The 22476-nt window shown below is 47.2% G+C and overlaps 2 protein-coding genes across 4 annotated transcripts in view; one reads left to right on the forward strand and one right to left on the reverse strand.

Moving 5' to 3' along the window:
• Nucleotides 1–1920: 1920 nt before the first annotated feature.
• Nucleotides 1921–22476, reverse strand: part of smg (sterile alpha motif domain containing protein 4 smaug) — a 138885-nt gene continuing 118329 nt past the window's right edge. For 2 of the 3 annotated variants that reach the window (XM_084582497.1, XM_084582498.1), the window contains exons 12-15: nucleotides 7672–7882; nucleotides 6950–7052; nucleotides 5811–5909; nucleotides 1921–5096 (exon numbers count right to left, since the gene is read on the reverse strand). In XM_084582497.1, the coding sequence (XP_084438623.1) occupies nucleotides 5077–5096; nucleotides 5811–5909; nucleotides 6950–7052; nucleotides 7672–7882 (433 nt within the window). In that variant the 3' untranslated portion in view covers nucleotides 1921–5076. The remainder of the gene's footprint in view (nucleotides 5097–5810; nucleotides 5910–6949; nucleotides 7053–7671; nucleotides 7883–22476) is intronic. The other variant, XM_084582500.1, reaches the window with a different exon arrangement.
• On the forward strand, nucleotides 15357–17321 carry LOC146176168 (uncharacterized). The gene has a single exon (XM_084582501.1). The coding sequence runs from the start codon at nucleotides 15357–15359 to the stop codon at nucleotides 17196–17198; it is 1842 nt and encodes a 613-aa protein (XP_084438627.1). The 3' UTR covers nucleotides 17199–17321.

Raw genomic sequence — 22476 nt, forward strand, 5'->3', positions numbered from 1 at the left:
GAATGCCCTCGAGTAATTACACATAAGGGTTTAAAGTGTTCTGGCACATTGTCGCGCCACTTAGTAAGGTAGAGGGTAAGGGGCCAAAGCTCCATATTGGAGCAGGATTTGGTAAGATGACGATCACGTCGGGTAGGGGCTTTCAGGAGATGGGAAGGTGGTTCTGTAACATGCTGATGCATGACTGCTTCCTCTGTGAGGTGAGGTGGGGGCTACGTGCGGTTATTCTCTGCGGTACGCGCGTCAACGTTATGCATATGAGAAATGTCCACTGAGAAATCTTAAGCACACAATTACCGCTATCGTTCTCAATAAGGTGGCGCATTTTTTTTTTTTGCGCTGCCATGCGCAACCACACACTCAGTGCATGCACTGTGTTACCGCACACATTGCGTGACTGCACTCACAGAGCATCACCCCATAGATCTTTATATTCATTAAAAGCTTTCAAGACTCTCAACTCTCTCAAGAGGGAGAGGGGGATTTATCTTGCTCTACTGTGGCACCTGCCAAATGTGGCTGGTGGCAGCTGGCTCCACCGTGTAGCTGTACCTTGTGTTGTGTACCCAAGTGTCCCAAACATAGCAACAGGTGGAAGCTGTTGTTCACGAGTCGTCACTCATTCTGTGATGTGGATAAACCTGCCTTGACTGAAGCGTCTGCAGGAGCTCTACAAGTCTACAAGAATTATTACGAGGTTTGTATTGTTTTACGGGGGGTTGTAAACAAACCCCCCTCCCCTTGCGATTTGGGAGACCTTGCCGTAGGATGATAATGGTCGTAGGTTTAGGTCTGCACCGTCACAGGAGGATCGCGCCTGGTGCATCCTTCCTTTCATCTAACAAGGAAAGTCGAGCATCTGAGGCTATTTCACCTTTGTCAAATTTCCATGTAGCAATGTAATGCTATCATTGTCTTCGTCAAAACTTCAGGGACCCAGTAGATTACATCTGCGACTTGACGTGCATCGTTAGCGTCCCAGAGCCCTTTCTTCAATAACCCTTTCAATAACTCAAAAGAATATTTCGGAGGTCGAACCATACTCAAACTTGTCTATTACGGGCGAAAACACCGGCCGTGGTGGCTCATTAGTTAAGACTCTTTACTTAACCCGAATACCAGGTTTCTAGCCCTACTGGTTCGAATCCACTCCTATAAATTTTTGGTGTGAAAGCAATGGCTCAAACACGAAAGAGCCAACAAGAGGACTCAGATCTGGAATCCAGATTGTGAGAGAAGTGACCAATATCTATTGTGTGTGATTATGTGCGACTGACTTGTGAACACTATTATTTAGGTGGCGCTGCGGTGGAGCAAATGTCGGCAGAACTCTCAAGGCTAACCCCACATGTAGTCGGCAACCACCTTAACCCCAGCCTCTCTCTTGTTCGGCGGTGGTGAATGTATGGCCGTTTTTGCATGTAGACTGCAAATCTGTGCAGCGACACCAGCAACTAAGTAGACATTGAAGCCGTGCTTCATGTGGACACGTTCACACAAATTTAACACCTAGACGTCTCCGCCACCAGTGCTCAAGACGTCATTTGGTCATTTCCACTGCCTTGTTTTTGTCGCTCAAGTCATACACTTCATGGCGCAGTGCAAGTACTATCGCCAGCATGTCACCGTCCGTTATGGCACGTGTGGTCGGAGGGAGCGATGTGGGCACTCGCAACACAATATGCTAGATCGTCTCCTCAGCACGTTGGCATTGGGGGCATGCCGTGTCCAGCCCAGTGGACATCGCCAAGGTTGCTCAAAACTGTTTGGTCTTAGAGGGCCATCCTACTATATTGTCAGTTTGTGTAAGAAAACTGAGTGTTTGGGTACAACACAAGCGTTCTGATTGACCGATGTCCCCTAATCCTCCCAAGCAAAAAAGTAACCTTATTCTGAAGCACCTTAATCCAAAACATCCGAAAAGTGCAATGATGTCATAAACTTTATTTCATAAATCATTTCTCTCGACAGAAGTGCAAGCAACACACAAGTGCAGAGGCGCTAGTCGCACAGTCCTCCCTCCAAACACGCACACACACATGGAGGAAGGCTTCCACAGCCGTCTGCCGACGGTCGTACGCAGGATTGAGCTTTTGACATCCCCCGACAGAGGTCACCAACTCACTATGTGCTGCCTCTGCTGGATGATCCAATGAAGACACTGTCCTTTGCACCAGTCCACATTTTTCCCTGCTCCAAAAGCCAGACACCACAAAAAAAAAAAAAGGTGAAAGAGGAGCTACGTCGAATCACATGCCTGCCTCTGGCATCTACGCATAACAATCTTTTTCCTAGAACACCGGACACATTTCTCTTTTTCTCGGTTTTTTCACTGGAGAAAGCAGCCCAGTGGAAGAACGTTCCCATCTTACTCTAACATGCAAGAGAATCTGTAATAAGCAGCCAGCTGATGAAACATGCATCATGTTATACCACTGAACGACCATGCCTTAACTAAAACAACAGAATCCTAGGGAAGACCATCGTTCAATGCGAGGACAGCACAGCAGATTGCTTGCATGCAGTGGACTACTGACAGCTCAAACAACAATGCGTCGCAACGTGGCTCGACTATCCAACTCGTGAAAATGCGACCAATTCTCTTTTTTTTTTTTTTTTGTGCCATAATTATTTCAGTGCGCTTGGAGTTAAGTTTTGGGAGCTAAGGTGTTGTTGAAGAGTCAGTAGCTCCATGCCGAAAACAAAAATACACATACGCTTCTGAAGATGATTCTGCTTTTTTGTGTAAATTTCCGGCAATACATAGCCCATGCAATATCCACAGCTCTAGTTCCCTATTCATGGATCCTCCCCACAGAAAGCAGGGCTGATTGCCACTCAACTCTGCGCATTTAGGCCTCCTAAGCAGCACAAACCATCGGCCCAATATTGTATTGTATTGGCAATATATTGGTCCTATATAGTAGGGCCAGACAACTCCAGCACAGGACCAATATTGAGCCAATGGATCATGCTGCTTGGAAAGCAATGGGTGGCCCAAATTCTGGGGAGGGAGGCAGACACTTTCATGAGTACTTTGTGGAAACTTGCACTACACTGGTCCTGCAGTGTTGTGCAATAAAGAGGAAGGAGAGATTGCAGTGAACAAACTTTCCTACTCTCTCGCTCTCTATCAAAGAGAGGGGGGTTGGAGACAAATGAATATTGAAAAAAAAAAATGTAAATAGAAAAAAAAATCCACCGCACAGGTGATATCTCTGCACCAGTATCGAATACTGCAGCCTATAATGCTTCTCTTCCACACATGACGGCAGACCCCCATCTGACCGGTGATGGGAGCAGTCCCGTAAGGACGTCAACAACACACAATCCTTCGGGCATTCATTATTCTCTTTTTTTTTTTTTTGCCTCGAGAATCTTTCTACTAGTGTATGGCACCTGGCCAAAGTTTATGTACACTCACAGTATGTCATATTTATAATATTTATAGATATATATATATATGCATGTTTATATATATATATATATATATATATATATAAGCCATCCTAGTCTCTTGTTGGGGGGGTGCAAGCAGAGACAACGAAAAAACAAGTCTGATTGTGCAACATGAAAGAATTCACTGAACAGCTCTGAATCGCACACTTTGCATGTGGCATGCCCAACAGGCGCATGGAAAGTAAAGGTGCAAGAGCAACAAAAAAAAAAAAAAAAAAAAAGCTGGCCCAACAATAACACGGAAAATAAAGATGATTTCAAGAAAAAAAACAAAACAGACAAGGTGGCCTTTTTCAGGGGCAGTGCGTGATTTTTCTGCCAGCGGATTAACTCTTTTCGCACTCATCAAAGTGCCCACAGTACGCGCACACACACACACTCACACACACAATGCTACAGTACGCGTGAATTGTGATGGAAAGTGATGACACAATCGTTCAAGGGCATCTCACATCTGTCAACCCGTCGCATTTTTCGTTCATTTCCGCCAATACAGGCAAAAACATATTCTGGTAGTAATGACCTTAACGTGCCTAGCGGTGTCCGCCAGGACTACACCACATCATCTTTCCACCTCTCGCGATATCCAGGAATTTGCTCTTTCCAGGAATTCTAAGGTTTCCAGAAATTTTCTTCACTTATGAAATGCATCGTTTTAGGGATTCCTCTAAGTTCAAAGAATGATGAGTAAGTGACTCGAGCGATCATTTTACGCGCGCTTGTTCCAAGATGAACAGCACTTTCTCGAGAAACTAGAGCACAGTGACAACGGGATCAATGTTGCACGGGGGTCAGAAAAAAAACCCTTCCTGGAAGACCAACCACACTTGCACCTTAAAAGCATCCCGTTCCAATGCGTAGATGAAAAACTGATTCGAGACTAAGGCACATCGAAAATTGCTCGTTCACATCATCTCCAGGTGATGCCCATCCACCAGTCAGTCAAACATGTACACGGGGCAATGCAACAACTATTATCGTGTGATGAGCGACGGAAACATACGACGAAAATGCGGGGGAGCCGGCCAACAGTGGTCGTACGTTTGGGCACGAAAAAATAAGCCGGCCAACGCAAAGAAAAAAGAAAAAACACGCCACGTCTATCGCAAACACGACTTTCCCTCTGGGAGTCAAACGACTACCACAAAGGGTGGGGCAATAATAATAGTAGCACCTATAAAAATGGCATCAATGAAACACAATTCCTCAACTGAGCAAGTGACGATGCCAAAAAAAAAAAAAAAAAAGTAAAAATGATGGCAGGAATGACATGCGCGCGCATGCAGCAAGTTGTCCGAGCGATTAAAACCTCCAAACCGGGTCAGCGGGTAAAGGCACAGTAAAATGAAAAAGGGAAGAGGAAGAAAGCGCTGAAACAACCTACACAGAGGTATACTGGCACCGGCAAAAAAAGAAAGGCCCGTTGTAAGTGCTGCAACGTCAACAAAGAACTTTGGTTGCGATGAGGGCGAAAAAAAGTGTCGTCACGGCAGCAGCCGCCAAACGTGAACAAAAGGGGGTACAACGAGAGCACGATGAAGCCGTGAATTGGCACGATGAGAGAGACGGTCGTCGTTTCTGCCATGCTTCCAGCACAGGTCGCAACGGTGGTGGTGCCTAGAAAGGAGGCATCCCATCTGGAGAGGGGGCGAGAAAGCACGCACAACCCAGCTGTTAGTGCCCCGCCCCATTTGAGATGTGCCACTGTGAGCGCATGCAGTACCGCGCAATTTCTATGGCTTTCCTGCAACTCAATCCCAACACCTCGCCATTTTTAATACTATGATAATCTACTCGCTTTCCTCCCGTATTTCATGGGATTTTGTAAAAAGCGAGGGATTTTGTAGAAAAAGCTCACTGGCGAAATCAGAAGGAAGTCTCCCCTCCCCCTCGGACATCCCAGATGGCACTAATAATCGGCTCAATATTGGTAATGTCCAGCCCAATATATGATCAATGCATCAACAACACATTGCAAATATTGGATCAGCATATTGTGCGGCCTGAGATATGCAACTTGAGCTAGAGACAGTTTAGAACATGCTGTCAGTCATAGAATGCAAGCTATGCGAGTTGGCCACAGACCAACTCACTGGCAAAATCAGAAGGAAATCTCCCCTCCACCTCTGATGTACCCAGATGGCACAAATAATCGGCTCAATATTGGCAGTGTCCGGCCCAATATATGACCACTGCAATGCCAACACAGCATCAATATTGGGCAAGCGTACTGTGCTGCTTAGTATGTGCAACTTGGTCTAGAGACAGTTTACAATGTGCTGTCAGTTATGGAATGCAAGCTATGCAAGTCGGTCGCAGACCAGCACCAAGACCAGTGCCAATGGCCTTACCAGAGCCCCCCAGAGCATGCTCGGTGACGCTCAAGCAGAGGGACTCGAGCCGATTGTTGATGTCCGGGTCGTTCGCCGATGCATCAGCTTGCATGCGCCCTGCACACACAACAGGTAGCCCTTGTAACTGCTGCCCCTCCCCCAAGAACCAGTCTTGCCAAGTGTGACAGACACATCCTAGTTTAGAGCAAGCATCCCCATCCCGAAATGAGCAGAAAAATTGTTTCCTCGGGAGAATATTTGGAGCACACTGTGGACAGAGTGCGGTTGACCTATGCCAACTGGTTCAGCCAGTCAAAAGAAGAAAAAGTCTGACATCATCCAAAATGAAGCTTTTATAGGCTTAAAGAGACCCAAGGCACAAAGGAGGAAAACGACAAGACATGGAAACTAGCAGATGTCTGTCGTCGTTTTACAATTTGTCACATGCCTGTTCATTCTCTTATTCCACTTAAATGGAATAAACTCCAGTTGGTAGGCTGCGCTTAAACATTTGTGACGCCTTTTAAATGGTTTCTTGTACATCCAAGCAGCGCACATATTTCTCAAGACATGCTCCAACCAGCCCAATACCAAACACTTCTTTTTTTCTCCAAGCAGCTAGAGCCCGGTGACTGCAGCCTGAGCCTGATGGTTAAGTCATCTCAAAGAGCATCCTTTTATTGTAAACAGTGTCCATTTGCTTCTGAACGTTAGCCTAGTGACCCTATACTACACGCAGGCCACAATAATGTCATCATTTCCCGAGCCAGAGTCTTTACTGTAACCGTTTTTTATCAATGATGACTTTACTATAATTGAGAAAAATGTATAGTTTATGAAAGGCAAAATGAGACCACTGCTTCATTTTACTGTATCTGAGTTTCATATTGTGGTGTTCTACTGTAATGGGTTTAGAGATACCAAGTGTTATGTTAATTGCGGCCCACCCACTGGCCCCCAATAATGACTATGAAACAAGTTGAAGCCCCGATAAAGTCATAACGGAAAGCAATGACTGCAATGAATGCGCAGGTGCTATGAAGCAGCTGAGCGATACTCGAGTAGGCATATTCAACGACCAGTTCGTGCATCTTTCGAGACGCAGAAAGGTCTTACGAATAACGCCAACATAAGCAAGGAAAAGGACACACACGCACCGCTGTTGGTCGCAGCCTGCTTGTAAAGCGAAGCCACCACTGGGTTGGGTCGCACGGGCGCCGAGTGGGTCCTTTGGATCTGCACGTGCGGCTTGTTCAGGTGCTGCACACAGCGCCAAACAGGAGCGATCACAACACCAAACAGAACGAGAGGAGCTATTCCGCATCGGCACACCACGGAGATCGCCGTGCAACATCCCAAACGAAGGAAATGAATCTCCTCACCAAACAAGACTGGTTAGAAATCTAGGCACATCTTGTGCACGGTACATCCTAGCGTCCAGCAAAGGGGTTCTAAACTGATTTCCGCAGAACCCAGGTTGGCGCCCTCAGTAAAAAAAAAAAAAGAGAGCTACCACCGGCCCGTCAATTTACAGTGAGGCACCAATGAGGATGAAATCACATGGAAGAACAAAGTACTGAGCACTATCTCTCGATAACGGAATTTTGTTTCACAGCTCTGTGATGACAGCTAACATGCCGTAAGCTAGAGCCATGAGCATAACCACATTTAGACCACAATCAGCAGTTTTGCGGCCAAAGTAGAATAATCAACCGCTCTTTACAGTCCACACTTAAGACTTAACCACTTGAGTTGTTCCTGGCATTGCCTGCTGCTGTAGGTGAAGCCCTGACAGAGAAACTCCCACAAATGGGGTAGGGGGGGCATCTAGGTAATACTGCTGAGAGAAGCTGTTCAGAAGGGAGAGGGGGCCTCTAACCTCCTGCAGGCTGGGCCTCTTGATGACCATTGCCAAGGGTCCCCCGTTGCTGCCACCGGGGCAGTCGACGGAGCCAGTGCCAAAGAATACGGCGGGGGGTCTCCCCAGGGGTGCAGTTGGGGGTCCACTGGGGGGGCCGGCCAGCCGGCCAAAATCTGAACCCCCCACCAGGGGGGGCAGAACTGAGGAGAAGCCCACACCACACCAGCGACTGCAAAGGAAGAAGAAAGCAAGGACCCCAAACCACGGTTAGCAATACGCAGTCCAGCAAAACAGCGAAGTTACCCTAAAATGAAACCGCATAGTGCCTAATTAAAATTCTAAGGGCTGTGCACTGTGCCTGTGCATGGAGAGCACAGAAACAGGAATGGGGAGCTGGTCATCAAAAGTGAAGACAGCCAGTTCTCATGCAACAACGGTCAGCATGTTCAATACTAGTAGGCCTATCCTTGACCAGCTCATAACTTTGCTTAATCTTGTTTTCCCAGATAATCTGCTGCAGGTAATGCACTGAATATCATGCAAAGCCCTCTTTTCGGGCTGACGTTCACTTCACTACTATATCAGTGAAAATACAGTAAACGTTACCTTGACCCCAGTTAACTCGGAAATTCCAACAATTCGAACTAGGAGCGCGGTCCCGGCTAACGGCCATATAAATCTATGCTGTCAGACGCTCATTAATTCAAACATGTATGGGCTCACTCTGATGAATTCAGATGCAAGATTGTGTCGAGGTACGACCCACACAGCCAGCAATCACTGAAATAGACCTCCCTGAACCAAAACCGCACGGAGCAGTGGCACACGCGAACTTCATGCACCAATGGTGCACGGTGACAATCAGAAATTCCCCATTTCCAAAACTAAGAATGTTGCATCTGGTGTCACTTTCCTTAGCTTTGCGCCATCCCGCGTCTATGATCAGGCACGTGGATACACCAGTCGAGCTGTTTCGTACACTGGTTGTCGCGCGACAGTTTTAATTTTTATATTCGGATGGCATCACACTATTGTAACACCTACCATTATATCGCTCGCGTGCACCCATAAGCTGCCTCTGGTACACTGAAGCTGCGAACTTCACCGCAATGCTCCACTGCACTGACTGTGTGGTGAAGCATCCTCAAAACGCAATGACATTTTTTTTGTGCTATTGCTGCTGCATTGTAAAACAAAAGGGGAGCCCTTCACAATTTTGGACAAATTCTTCAATGTTTGTTCTCAATGTTCCCAACGGCTTGCGCAAATCAAAGTACTTGAAGAAGCCGGGAAAAATGGTTGTTCTCACTTCGGTTTCATCTCAAATGCAAATGTGCAGGCGTTATCAGATAAAATTACTGTGCTGTATGTAAACGTTTTTTTTGGCAGCTTTTCAGGCAGATTTGACAATTCAAACTTCCAATTAATTTGAACATCCTGTCCAGTTGCTTGAAGGCAGAATTAACGACATTTTGCTTCTGTCCGGTTGCTTGAAGGCCGAACTGATGAGAGTTTACTGCATAGCTTAATTTAAATCAGATTACTATGCTCGTTAAGTCCTTTGATAGACAGTGAGCAGCCCCAAACACTGCCTGCAGTAGCTTCTTCACAAATCAGGTTAAGGGGGGACACGACTCTTTGGCACCGAAAATCGGCCCGAAAATCGGATTTTCAATTTTTTCATTTTCGTATTCCTTGCACCATTCCGCATCTGCACGCAAATTTTCATCCTTATACCCCGCGTATTTATGAAGTTATAGCGATTAAAAAATGCAGTACCACACCCACTGCCCTTTAAATTGTGGACAAACGACACCCAATTTCGATCGCCCGGCGCATGAGAACTACGCGTTCCACCGCGGCGATTTTGGTCTCGTTCGAAAGCGCGCGCTTTCGGCTTATTTTTTCTTTCGGAAAGCAACCCTGTGCGCTCCGCCTTCCCCCCAAAAAACAAACAAAAAGATAGCATGCAGCACGCGCTACTATTGGTCGGTTAAGGCACGTGATCAAAATGGCGTCGTTTGGTTGGTTCCGGCAAGCTAGCCCTGGAATGCGGACTCCCAGCGACGCCATTTTGTCTTTCTGCCGACCACGCTAGTGCAACGCGAGAGTCATGCCAGGCGCGAAGTACCGCTCTTTGCACAAGTTCGGGCGAAAGCAACCGAAGAAACGCGTTAAGAATGCGACATCGTTGCATACTGTGCAAGAAGCAAGTGCCAATGCTGCGGGATTGTGTGACGATCACGTTGCGGGCGGCGACGCTTCTCCGATTCCGCTGGACAACGGCGCCGTTCTTCGTGCCGACTGCAGTCATGTACGAATTGACACCGCGCCTGTCACTAACAGTGACATAACCCAAGTGAGTGCCCGTGAGCAGGCTACGCTTGATAGACTGGTATCGACGCCGGCGACGGCACGAAAGACCGCGCTGTTCGCCGATGCAAGTGGTGCGTCCGCAGAGTCAGATGCGGACGGAACAGCCTCCTATGCGGTAATTGACATCAGCATTGTGAATATCCTTCTGGATGCCGTGCGGTGCAAAACGTGTCGTGGATGCGTGCGTTTAGTTACCAGTGACCGGAGCTATGGCCTCGCCGTAAAACTGATCGTGCTGTGCGACAACTGCGGTGAGATTGCGGCCGAGTGGAACTCGCGGAGGGTTGACGGCGAGAAAAGGTGCAATCCTTTTGAGCTGAATATTCTGGCTAGTCGAGCAATGCTGTCGACCGGTAACGGCCAGACAGCAATGAACGATATCTTTTCGGCGATGGGGTTGTCGCGGCGCGGTATGCACAACAAGACGTTTCAACGGCATCTGAAGAACACACTGCAACCTGCTGCTACCCGAGCCGCCACGACCGCTATGGCACAAGCCGCGCAGGCAGTGGCGAAGGTCTACGATGACTTGTGTTTTGGGCATAGGGGGAACATTGCCGTGTGCTACGACGGCACATGGATGACGCGCGGACACTCATCACATATAGGCGTCGGTGCCGTGGTGGAACTCTTCACTGGTTATGTGCTTGATTATGTGGTGTTATCAAACTTTTGTCTGGGCTGCGAAATTGGTCCCAAGCCAAACACTGACGGCTACGAACTTTGGAAATCCCGCCACCAGTGCCAAAAAAACACCAACTCCAAGGCTGGTCAAATGGAGGTAGAGGCTGGCAAAATTCTGTTTGAAAGATCTCTGCAGCGCCACAACATGCGCTACACAACCATGCTATGCGATGGGGACAGTCGCACATTCAATGCTCTTAAAGATGCTGCAATCTATGGCTACATTGAAATAGTCAAAGAGGACTGCATAAATCATGTGCACAAGCGTATGGGAGCAGCTTTGCGCAACCTCTTGCAGAGGCACAAGGGTGCAGGGAATCAAAGTCTTGGCGGCCGAGGAAGGCTGACAGCTGATCTAGTTGACAAGCTGGCAATATATTATGGCCGAGCGCTTCGATCAAATGTAGGTGATGTGGATGCCATGCAGCTAGCTGTGATGGCGACATATTACCACATCACATCTACTGATGACTGCCCCAAGCACAGCTTGTGTCCTACCGGTGAGAAGTCATGGTGCCGCCACAACGCTGCAAAGGCAAAAGAGGAGCCTGCACCAAAGCACAATTACAGTCTGCCAAGAGATGTGGCTGATGCTCTTTTGCCTGTTTATAGTCGTTTATCAGAGAAGAGCCTGCTGCAGAGGTGCATTCGGGGGAAGACCCAGAACTCAAACGAAAGCTTCCACTCGGTCATCTGGACCTTGATCCACAAAGAGCGGCACTCATCACTGTTTGCTGTGGAAGCAGCCACAGCAGAAGCTGTGCTGCGCTTCAATGCCGGCTGCAAGCATACAGCAGCAGCAATTCTGCAAGAATGCAGTACAAACGTGACAGCAACTGGCTCCAGGAGAGCTGAAGAAAAGGACTTGCACCGTAGCGCACGTTCTGCAAAGAAGCGGGCGGCTTCGCTTGGCGTTGCTAAAACAGAAAAAAAGAAAACACCGCGACAGCATGCATCCCGACTATGCTCCTGGTGCATTTTAATAGCATGAGGTCTTTGGGGTTGCCCTTCCTGATTAAATGCCGTGAGACTTGAGTGCTTCCGACAATCCCCCAATTTTGGTAGTGTTGCATTTTTGAAAGATCAATATCTCTGGTCCTGTTCTTGCTATTGCTTTAAATTTTTTTTTTTCTAGAAAGGGAATCCTGAGAGTCTCATGAAACCAAGGTAAATGCAGTGACCACAAAAGAAAATTTGCTGAGAAGGTTATGTTGTCTTCGGTACCCAAATGGAATTTTCCTTTCAAACGTTTCCTATTGCGTAACTTTGGCTCAAATTGGCATAGGCCATTAATTTTCACTTCAGATCACTTTCCACCTGTTTCTGATCTTGTTGACATATCAATCATTGACATAATTTACACCTACATGCTGTGAAGTGTTTTTCTTCGTTTTCTCAAAACTGCAATTTTGAGGGTGCTGCAATTTTGGAGGAGAGATATCTCTTAGTCTATTTGTGCTATAGCTCTCATTCTTGTCTTGTTAGAAAGAGAAAACCTTCGACAGTGCCGTAGGACAAATATATGTATAGTTATTATGCGGCAACCTTTACAGAATTAATTATCAATCTTAGGTGCCAACTTGGGCTTTTAGTCATAAAAGTTTGACTTATTGTAACTTTGGTTCAAATTCTTTTACCACGTTAATTCATGACTAGCGGCACTCTATGATCCTTCTAGATCACTCTGGCAGGGCTATTCTCATCATGCCATAAAGTGTTTAGTAATTAACTCACCTCCAAACGAAGAACATGAATTAGGTAATAATTTGAAAGCTATTTGATCTACAAGAAAACTAATCAGATATTTGAAATCAGCATGCAAAAGTACATTAATGGTGCAAGTTTCAATCAGATCCACCCATAAATAAGGAAAAAAGTTTTAAGAGGGGTGTCCCCCCTTAAGCCTAGCAATGGCAAACTGCAATTATGCCAGCAGACAGCACAACATTACAGGAAGCGTGCCACTCGAATGGATAGGCAGCAGTGATGCAGAAATATTGATAGTAGTATCGATACTACTGATAGTGTCAATACAGTCGAGTCCACTTATAACAATATTCAAGTGCCACAAAATTTCCATTGTTATAACTGATAATTGTTATAAACGGTTTGCACGAAAAAAAGCATAACAACTGCAGAAAGGGGTCACGGACGGCAAGTGACATGCGAGCTCCGCCGAGACATCGTTTTGGTGGCCCCGAAAGGGGTCTTGTAAAAAATACGAGAAGGTTGCCGCGGCTGCCCCTCAGCTTGAGAAATCCCGAAGTAACGCGAAAGACGAAACTTTTATTTAAAAGCAGAGGAGATTGGAGCACGCAGGCCCCTGGGGTGAAATCGCTGCAAGCATCTCACCACGTACATCTCACTGGCTTGCACGAAAAAACCCCATGTCCGTTAACCTTGCTTGCCTCACGCGAAGCGTGTCGACATCCTTCTCCATGGCATCTAGGTACACCACGTAGTGCAGAGGAAGGTCCCTCGCGAAAACAAAGCCCCAGAGGGACTGAATCAACTGCAGGGCCTCTTGCGAGAACAACGTTGAGGCAGCATGCCCTACCGCGTCATCTTCGCTGTCGTCGTCGTCAGACGCCTTGTCGAACGCGTTTGCGCCCACTGTCAAGCGAGGACTTTTCTTTGTCGCACTTCTCAGAGGAGCGGATGATTGTCGACGCCGTCGGTTGCGATAGTGCGTACTCCTTCGCGATACTGCACTTGTTGTCTGCAAATCGATAGCCGTGCCGTGCGCTTTCTTTTCACCGGCAACGTTGTCCGATAATCAGCGGATGGATCAGCCATCTTACGCTTCCGCGGCGATTCAAACGAGACGAAGAAACCGCGTGGCCAGGAATGAATTCGACGCAATCAACTTGCACAACCAACCAAATCCGTTTGCAGAACTGCGGCGCAAAATGAGGGGCGAGCGGGTGAGTGAGCAGATCAGCGGATCAGCTGGATCAGCGCTGTCGGCGCGTTGGCGAAGTCCATTTGTGTTTTGGAGGGTGGCGCAGCACAGGGTGGCGCAGCACAGAGCTATGGGTGCAGTCCATTTGTGTTCCAAAGGGTGGAAGGGCAGCGGGAGAAAGGCGCGCGGGCTTACAATGCGGAGAAGGCCAGAAAACACGTTCTATTGTATGAGTGCGCGGCGGGGAGGGTGCAGCAGCTGGAATTTCTTTCTTTTTTTTTTCTTTTCAAGGATTTCGCATTCAACTACCTTTTGGCATGAGAATTCAGGAGCGAGACTTCATTGTTATAACCGATAATGTGCCAAGGGGGCACTGTAGTAAGCGGGTTATTTTACCATATAAAACATACAAAAGTGGACGGTACAGCAGGTTTTCATTGTTGTAACTGATATATTGTTAAAACCGGTATCGTTATAAGTGGACTCGACTGTACTATCGATAGTAAAAAAAAACTATATCAGTCAAGTCTAAAATTTGTACATGCCGCGCCATCACCTCCCATAGAAGCTATGTATTTGCTGATGCGAACCTCGATATAGTAAAGTGAAATTGAAGTCCTAGTTCATCTTCCATAGACGACTGTACATTTCCCCCCTTTATAGTAAAGATATTTTTTATAAAAATCGGCTATAGTAAAGTGCGTCTGGCCGTGGCGGCGCATTCCCACATAATGACATTACGCGCACGCTACCTGTAATCGCGAAGCAATTCTTTTTTCTCAAAAAATGAAAAAAAAAAAAAAAAGAGTGCTTATTAAATGGCTTTACCACTAGACTTCGTAGCACTCAGGAGAAGCCAACCTTATGTAAGCCTTGGAGCAGTGAGGGAAAGCATGCAGCGCATAGGGAAAAAAAAAAGAAAAAATAAAGCTGTCTACAAGCATGGTAAGAAGGCGGCGCGATCCGTTCAGAAAGTAAAGGAGAGTAAAAGTGCAGTGAGAAATAGGGAAGGGAAGAAACGACCGAACATTCACAGCACTGTGCAGCACGAGGCAGCAGTAGCAAGAACAAGAGATGCGGCATGTGCGGTTTTGTAGCACTTGACTGCTGCGCGCATTTCTCATCTATTGCCTTCTTACTGACAGAAACAGCAGATGACGCTGTGTTCGTGAAAGGCTTTGGTTTTCACATGAAATCAAACTCTGTTGTAGCATTCATATCCACGTTGCCTTCATGCTTAAGGGGAGATGCGGGTGAAAAAACCGCGATTTTTTCGAAAAAGTCGATTTTGTGTTTTCTTGCGTTTTGTATTCCTCAAAGCCTCTTCTTTTATGTATAAAAAAATCAAAGCCGAGGATCAACGGGAAGTTATTAAAAAATGCAATTAAAGCACTCGCGGTGGCTCGTGAAAGTGCAGATTTGACCGCATTTCGGGTACGCGGCATTTTGCACTACGGCGTCGCCCGCTTTTGAATTTTCGCGGGGGAGTAGGCCCAACCTTCTTCTCCCAGAAGCCGCATCGGCAGCGGCGCACTCCTGATCAAAATAATAAAAAAAAAAGGTTCTTTCCCGCCGAAGTCGACCGCTGCGACTGGCCCTTTAAATCAAGTGGTATGATTGGAGCGCCGCCATTGGCCACGAGCATTCCACCGCGCTGGCGAACGCAGATGCTCTTTCTTCGTTCTGCTGTCACCGAGACGCGCACCAACGCTACTGTCCGATTTTTTATTCTTTCTACGCCATGGATACAAGCGAGAAACGTGATTTTCGCTCACGCAAGTTCCTGACGAGGCATCAGTACAAAGGAAGACGCCTCAAGCGCAAGCGGAGAGCTCCGGGGACGGAAGGTACGTCTGCCGCTAGGCCTAACTGCGGCAACGGGGCCACACCCGATTTAGATGCCGCAAGCTTTATCCGGAGCGTCGGTGACTTTGTCAGTGCATCTGAGAAGAAGATAAAGATGTTTGACGATGATAACAAGTGCGCAGACGAGCGCGGAAGCGCAGTTGTGTGCGAGATCGGCATGATAAGCGACCTCGTCAGCGGCGCGGCGTGCCCGGCCTGCGGACGATGCGATCTCTCGGTCAGAGAATCGGCCAGGAAAAGAAAAGGACTGGCATCATTTTTGGAGCTGTACTGCAGAAATGACGCATGTGCAACAACCGTCGTTTCTTCGGCGTATACTTCAAGCCACGCATCTCGATCGTGCAACAGTGATGACAAGTGCGCCCGCGGCAGTGCAAGGGATACCTTCGCCGTGAACGTAAAGTCGGTGGTCGCAGCGCGCGCGAACGGCGTTGGACATGAACAGCTTTTGCGGTTTTGCGCGATTATGGGCATTGCAAAGCCAATGCATCATAAGGCTTTTAATGCTATCAGCAAAAAAGTGCACGCTGCCGCGACAAAAGCTGCCGCTGAAAACCTCAAACAAGCCAGGCAGCTGACTGCAGGTGAGGCAGGATGCACGAACGTTGCAGTCATGTTCGACGGAACGTGGCAGAAAAGAGGCCACAAAAGCCACAATGGTGTGGGTACAGCTGTCTCACTTCTGACAGGGCTGTGCTTGGACTATGAAGTCCTCTCCAATTACTGCCTAAGCTGTAGCAGACACAAGGCACTGGATGATAACGAAGAAGAAATTTGGAAGGCCTTTCACACACCTGTGTGTGAGAAAAACACAACCTGCTCGGCACACGCAATGGAGACAGAGGCTGCCCTAAGAATCTGGAAGAGGACAGACCTGTATGCCACACCTCTCCAGTTCACAACTTTCCTGTCTGATGGGGACAGCAAAGCCTATGCTGCCGTAGCAGAGCTGGGTATCTATGGCAGTATTCCTGTGCAAAAGGAAGATTGCACAAACCATGTTGCCAAGAGACTGGGCACTGCACTGCGGAAGATGAAGTTTCCAAGAGGAGAGAAGCTGAAAGATGGTACCATCCACAAGCTGCAAGGCTATTTCCAAGTGGCAATCACCAGCAACAGAGGGAATGTAAGAGATATGTATTGTGCTGTCTGGGCATCATACTTTCATTCCTGCTCAAGGGATGGTGCCAGCAGCCACAAATTTTGCCCAGACGGAGAGATGTCTTGGTGCAAGCATAAGCGGGCAATAGCTTTGGGTCAGCCAGCACCAGTGCACACTCCCATCCTGAGCGTTCCCCAAGGCAAGGCTGTGCTGCCAGTGTACAAAAGATTGACAGATGAGAAGCTGCTCCAGCGCTGTGTTAAAGGACAAACACAAAACGCAGCAGAATCGCTGAATAGCAAGATATGGCTACTGTGCCCCAAGACAAAGTTTGCGACACGAACTGTAGTTGAGACGGCGACAACAATCGCCGTCCTTTGGTTCAACAAAGGGCACACAGGTTTCGAGGAGGTGCTACAGGAGCTTGGCATCCTCCCATCAAAAGAACTGCTTTCTCTAAGCAAGGAGGCTGACAGGAGGCGTATCTCAAGTATGTCCTCAAAGGCAGCTGCGGAGGCTAGGGCCCATCGCCGCAGTGCAACGAAGAAGGCCCGTATGGAGGAGTCGGCTCGCAGGGATTGTGAGGGGGCAACCTATGGGGCTGGTGCCTTCTAACTTTGTATATATCTTTGAGACACTCTACCTGACATTCTGTGTAAATTTCATCAGTATATACTGACTAGTGTTTTAGTAAACATGTTTTTTAACTTTCAAATTCGTTTTTCTCTGTTCCTCATTTTGTCCCATTTTTGGAGTTTATGCACTAAAATTTGACCACTTTACATTGTCCAATCACAATGAAACTTGGCATGCTTATGCTTTAGAATGTGCTGAATTCAAAGAAACAACTTTCAGACCTTTTATCAAACTTATTCAATGAGATAATTTTAAAAATTTATTTGTTGGGAGTGGTAAAAGTGATACTTCAGATTTAAATTTTTTTCTAGAAGAAAACAGTAATGGAACACTATATTTATATGCTTTATTGAATTCTACTATTCATTTGGAGCAATGTGAGCTATTTTTCGGTGTTCTGTTGGGCTCCCTGTTGTCACCCAAGTGTGCACAAACATGCATTGTTTTTACAGTTGTGTGGTATGTAAACAAAGAACCAAATGAGCTATCAAAAAACTAAAAGCAGATTTGAAAAGAGGAGCTCGAACTCTTTAAATGATGAAAGTTTCATTCAGCTGTGACAAGAATTAAAGAAAATGTTTTTCCGAGTAGCATCTCCCCTTAATAGGCACTTTCACAAGATGTAAACAAAAAAATCTTATAAATGAATAAAAGGGGATGAAGAGACAATAAGAGAGAGATGGAAGGTATTTGAGAGTGCCTTTTTTCATTAGGCAACAAGACGTGTTGTAGCCATTTAGTTACCTAACGGCAGGAGGAAGAAGAACATTTATTTCCGCCGAATATGGTGCAGCAGCCACCTACGAGTCCGCACGCAGGCGTCCGGGGAGGCAGTCTGTCACACCGCGGCCAGAGGACACCCGGCCTCGTCTAGGAGAAGAGGTCTTCAGCCTCGGCCGCCAGGCGGACGGCGAATCGCTGTGTTTTTTCGTCGGAGCTTCTTAGCGTGGTCTCCCATTCATCGCTGGTTTTAATCGCGTTGCGCCCTGGGGCACGAACGCATCTCCATATTATATGATCTAATGTTGCCACGTGGCCGCAAAATTTACAAATTTCGGTTTCTGCACCGTCCCTCTTCCGCCCTCTGGCACCCGTCCAACTCCTCCACAGGGGCGAAAAGAAATTTCGAGCTTGGAGTCTTCTCCAGTCATACGATTCCTTTTTACTCAGGGATCTAACCGGTGGCGGATATATCCTCCGGTCTTTCTTCAAGTTGTCCGTTACATCCCTAAAGGTACCTATACATTCTTTGGTTTTAGATGTTGTGGAGGCGTCCGCAGCACCCCGAGGTAGCGAGGAGCGGGCGAGCATGTGGGCAGCCTCGTTGCCGGCAAGACCGGCGTGTGCTGGGGTCCAGATTATGGTCACGCTTTCGGCGAGAGACGACTCGTTCAGAAGTTTTGCAGCACGATTGCTGACTCTACCCTTGCTAAAATTTCTAACCGCCGCTTTGCTATCGCTGATGACGTGTTTCACGCCTGGTCGTGCAATGGCAATGGCTATTGCTATCTCCTCCGCCTCTACCGGCGGTAGATCTCGATTTCTTTCTATTCCTATGGCGATCCCAGTGTCCAATAGGGCGACCGAGGTTACGTCGCCTTCTTTCCCGATCGCTGCATCGGTGTAGGCGACCGATCCCGGCGGGAGCTTGTCCAATTTGTTAGCGAGGTGCTTAGCTCTGCTTTTTCTCCTCCCCTCGTCGTGTACGGGGTGCATGTTCTTCGGTATGGGCGAGACGTATAGATGCTTTCTGATTTCTCGATCTATGCTTTCTCTGACACTTTCGCCTTCCCCGGGCGCTAGTAGGTTTACCCAATCGAGGATTTGCCTACCCACCGCCGTTCCTGCGAGTCGCTCTCTCTGGGACAGCCTGACCGCCGTAGCCAGCTCTTTCCACTCATTATGCAACCCCATTTTCTCTAGAATGTCGTTAGAAGTAGTTATGGGGAGTCCTAGAGCGCACTTCGTGCATCTCCTAATTATGGTGTTTAATTTGTGTTCTTCGGTCTTGTTGATATTTAGGAATGGAGTCGCGTAGCACATTCTGCTCGTGACAAAAGCTTGTACGAGTCTGAGTCTACTAGCCTCCGTGAGACCACTCCTTCTTTTGGACGTCTTCTTAAATACTCTGACTACGAGCTCCGCCTGATCTTTTAATTTCTTCATCAGGCTTTTGTTACTACCCCTGCGGTTGATAATCATACCTAATATTCTAATTTCATCTACTTTCCGGACTTTGTTTCCGTTGACTTTAATTTTGATATCTGGAGTTATCTTCCCACTACTGCTGGTCATTACCAGAAGCTCCGATTTTTCTGGCGAACAGCATAGACCTACGTCCTCTGCGTGATAGCTGATTATATTTGCTGCCTCTTGGAGCCTGGATGTGATGTACGAGTCGTTCCCTTCGCACATCCAGACGGTCACATCGTCCGCGTAGATGCTTAGTTTTAAGTCATCGAGATGGCCAAGCTTACTGGGGAGCTTCCTCATTACGATGTTAAAAAGGAAAGGTGAGAGCACAGCCCCCTGCGGAGTGCCTCTGTTACCCAGCGGGAACTCCTCCGAACATAAGCCCTGAAAGCTGATGATCGCCGTCCTGTCTCGCAGGAATGATCTAATATAGTTGTAGGTTCTTTCGCCTACTCTAAGCTCAGCGAGCCCGTCGAGAATGGCGTCGTGACTGACGTTGTCAAAAGCTTTCTTAAGGTCTAAGCCTAGAATAGCTTTCGTATTTTTTTTCCTGAAGTCTCTGACAACATCGTTATGTAGTCTGAGCATGGTATCTTGCGTACAAAGGCCGGGCCTGAATCCGACCAATTCAGCCGGCCACGCATCATTCTCTTCGGTGTATTTGGTTAGCCTCTTCTGAATAACTTTCTCAAGTAGTTTGCCTATGCAGGATGTTAGCGATATTGGGCGGAGATTCTCCAAGCCCGGTGGTTTTCCCTGCTTGTGGATTAGGGTGATCTTAGCCCTCTTCCACTCTGGTTAGGGCATTGATCGATTCGTCGTCCAGATTTGCGAGCATCTTGTTATTAACGAGGTCCGGCCCGGGGGCCGAGCGTCTTTTTAGGCCGTGCAGCTCCGCTCTGACTTCTGCCACTGTTATGGACGCGTCAAGCTCGCTGTTCGCCGGTCCGTTGTAATCTCTGTAATGCGCTGTGGCGGGGGGAGCTACGTACATGGACTTGAGCTTGTCAATGAGCTGTTTGTCCGTACCCTTAAAGTTATACCTCGCCTTGACCTGTTCTATATTGGCGACCGTTTTGGACTTAGTCGGGTCTATCAGGAACCTGAGCAGTTGCCACGTCTTGGCCCCATTCATGGTGCCCTCCATCTCGTCGCATTTGTTATCCCAACGTTGCGACTCGAGTTTCCAGGCGTATTTTTCTATTTCGACGTTGTGTCTGGCTATCTCTCTCCTGAGATTGCGGTTCCACTTTTGCTTTTTGAGCTTCTTCGTTAGCTCTTCTTTCTTTTTGAACATGCCGAATAACCTGCTATCCATCGCCTCAGGCAGAGCTTCGCCTTTAATTTCTTCGGTGGCCTCGTTGACATGGGTAATTAATTGGGCGGCCCAATTTTGAATGCACTCTATATCTCCAATTTCTTCCCGTTCTCTGATCTGTCTGAATTTATCCCAATCCACTTGGGTTTCCGTCCGACACACAGCGCGCTTAACGCTCACTTTCCTACTTAGTTCTACCTCTAGCACGTAGTGGTCGCTACCTAGATCCTGATGCTTGTTCGTCCACTTGACTATGCCAGTTCTATGGCAGAGAGTCAAGTCCGGGTTTGTGTCCGCTGACACACTGTTGCCCACCCTCGTCGGGCATCTAATGTCGTTAGCGATGTAGAGGTTTGACTCAGTGATATCTTCCAACAGCGTTTGACCCTTCGGGCTGCTGGTCGTGTAACCCCATTCTCGATGTCTGGCATTAAAATCGCCGGCTATTATTAGTGGGTTCTTACCTGCCAGGCTAATCGCTCTCTTAAATATCGGGCCAAACCTCGCCTTCGTGCACTTCGGGGAGCTGTACACATTGAGTAGAAATATGCTGCCTCTGTTCTTTTTACCGGTCAGGATTTCCACAAAGACCGTTTCGGTCTCCCTGTTACCTACTTCGTGCTGGACGACGGCGACGTTGTTTTTGACGTACGTCACGACCTGTGTTTTACTTCCCTTCCCGCTATCGTAGCTTTTGTACCCCGAAAGCTTCCATACACCTCGCGTTTCCTGCAGAGCCATTGCCAAAGGCTGTGTGTTCTGGCTAGCTACGTACTGTTGCAAGAGCCATCGCTTCATTGACAACGACCGGCAATTCCATTGCCAAATTTTAGACGTTTTGGGATCCATTATGATTTTGATATTGTATACCCGATGCGTTGCAAAGGGCTTGAAGCATCTTTTCTAGCACTCCAAATCTCGCCTCAAGTTTCTTATTCAGGTTCAATTTGAAGTCTATGATTTCATCCTTGACTAATTTTCTAAAAGCCACGTGCTTTCTGGCTTGTCCAATTACACTAGTGTCGTCCGATTTACGTTTCGCAGGTCTAGCCTGATCGATATTCATTTCATCTGAGTCGTCACTGTCCCTGCCACAATTGCTCTCGCTCGCCCCACCGGGGCCCCGTATGACGGGCGGCCTGAGCATCGGCAACTTTATCATCAATCACTGATATAATAAAGACCTTGGTACAGTAAATATTTTTGCCAGTCCCAGTGACTTTAATATAAAGGGGTTCTACATAGCTCTTACACTATCGACAGTTTCAAAAACCTATCAATACTATCGATAGTAAATTTATTGATAGTTTTTAATCCCTAACAGGCAATGATTCTTACTTCTAAGTTACACCCATGCTTACCTATTGCAAATGAAGTCATATTTCTAATTATCCATACACTTGACTACTTCACAAACCCCATTGAATTGCGTATAAATATAAGAGGTTTCACAGTGCTCATATAACAACTCCAGGTCCTTTTCAACCTCGACGCAGCAATAACAGTACAGTAAAACCTCGTTAATCCAAATAGCAGGGGACCGGCAAAAATGTCCAAGTTAACCGAATTCCAAATTATCGAATTTACCATAGAAACAACAAAAAAAATGTACTGGGCATACACATACCTTTTTTTCATTAAAAAAACTGCGTTATTTTTGTTTGTTTCTTCATCGTAATTTGCATGATAACTTTTTTCAGTCTTATCAAGTTGTGGTGCGCACGCTTATTGTCGCGTGATTCGACG

The sequence above is a fragment of the Amblyomma maculatum genome, chromosome 10, assembly GCF_055883805.1.
Source record: "Amblyomma maculatum isolate TAMU_Amacu chromosome 10, ASM5588380v1, whole genome shotgun sequence".
In the NCBI taxonomy this organism is placed as follows: domain Eukaryota; kingdom Metazoa; phylum Arthropoda; class Arachnida; order Ixodida; family Ixodidae; genus Amblyomma; species Amblyomma maculatum.

Bases quoted from the DNA above. Each gene is read 5' to 3' on its own strand.
- LOC146176168 (XM_084582501.1), top strand. From the start codon at position 15,357: ATGGATACAAGCGAGAAACGTGATTTTCGCTCACGCAAGTTCCTGACG.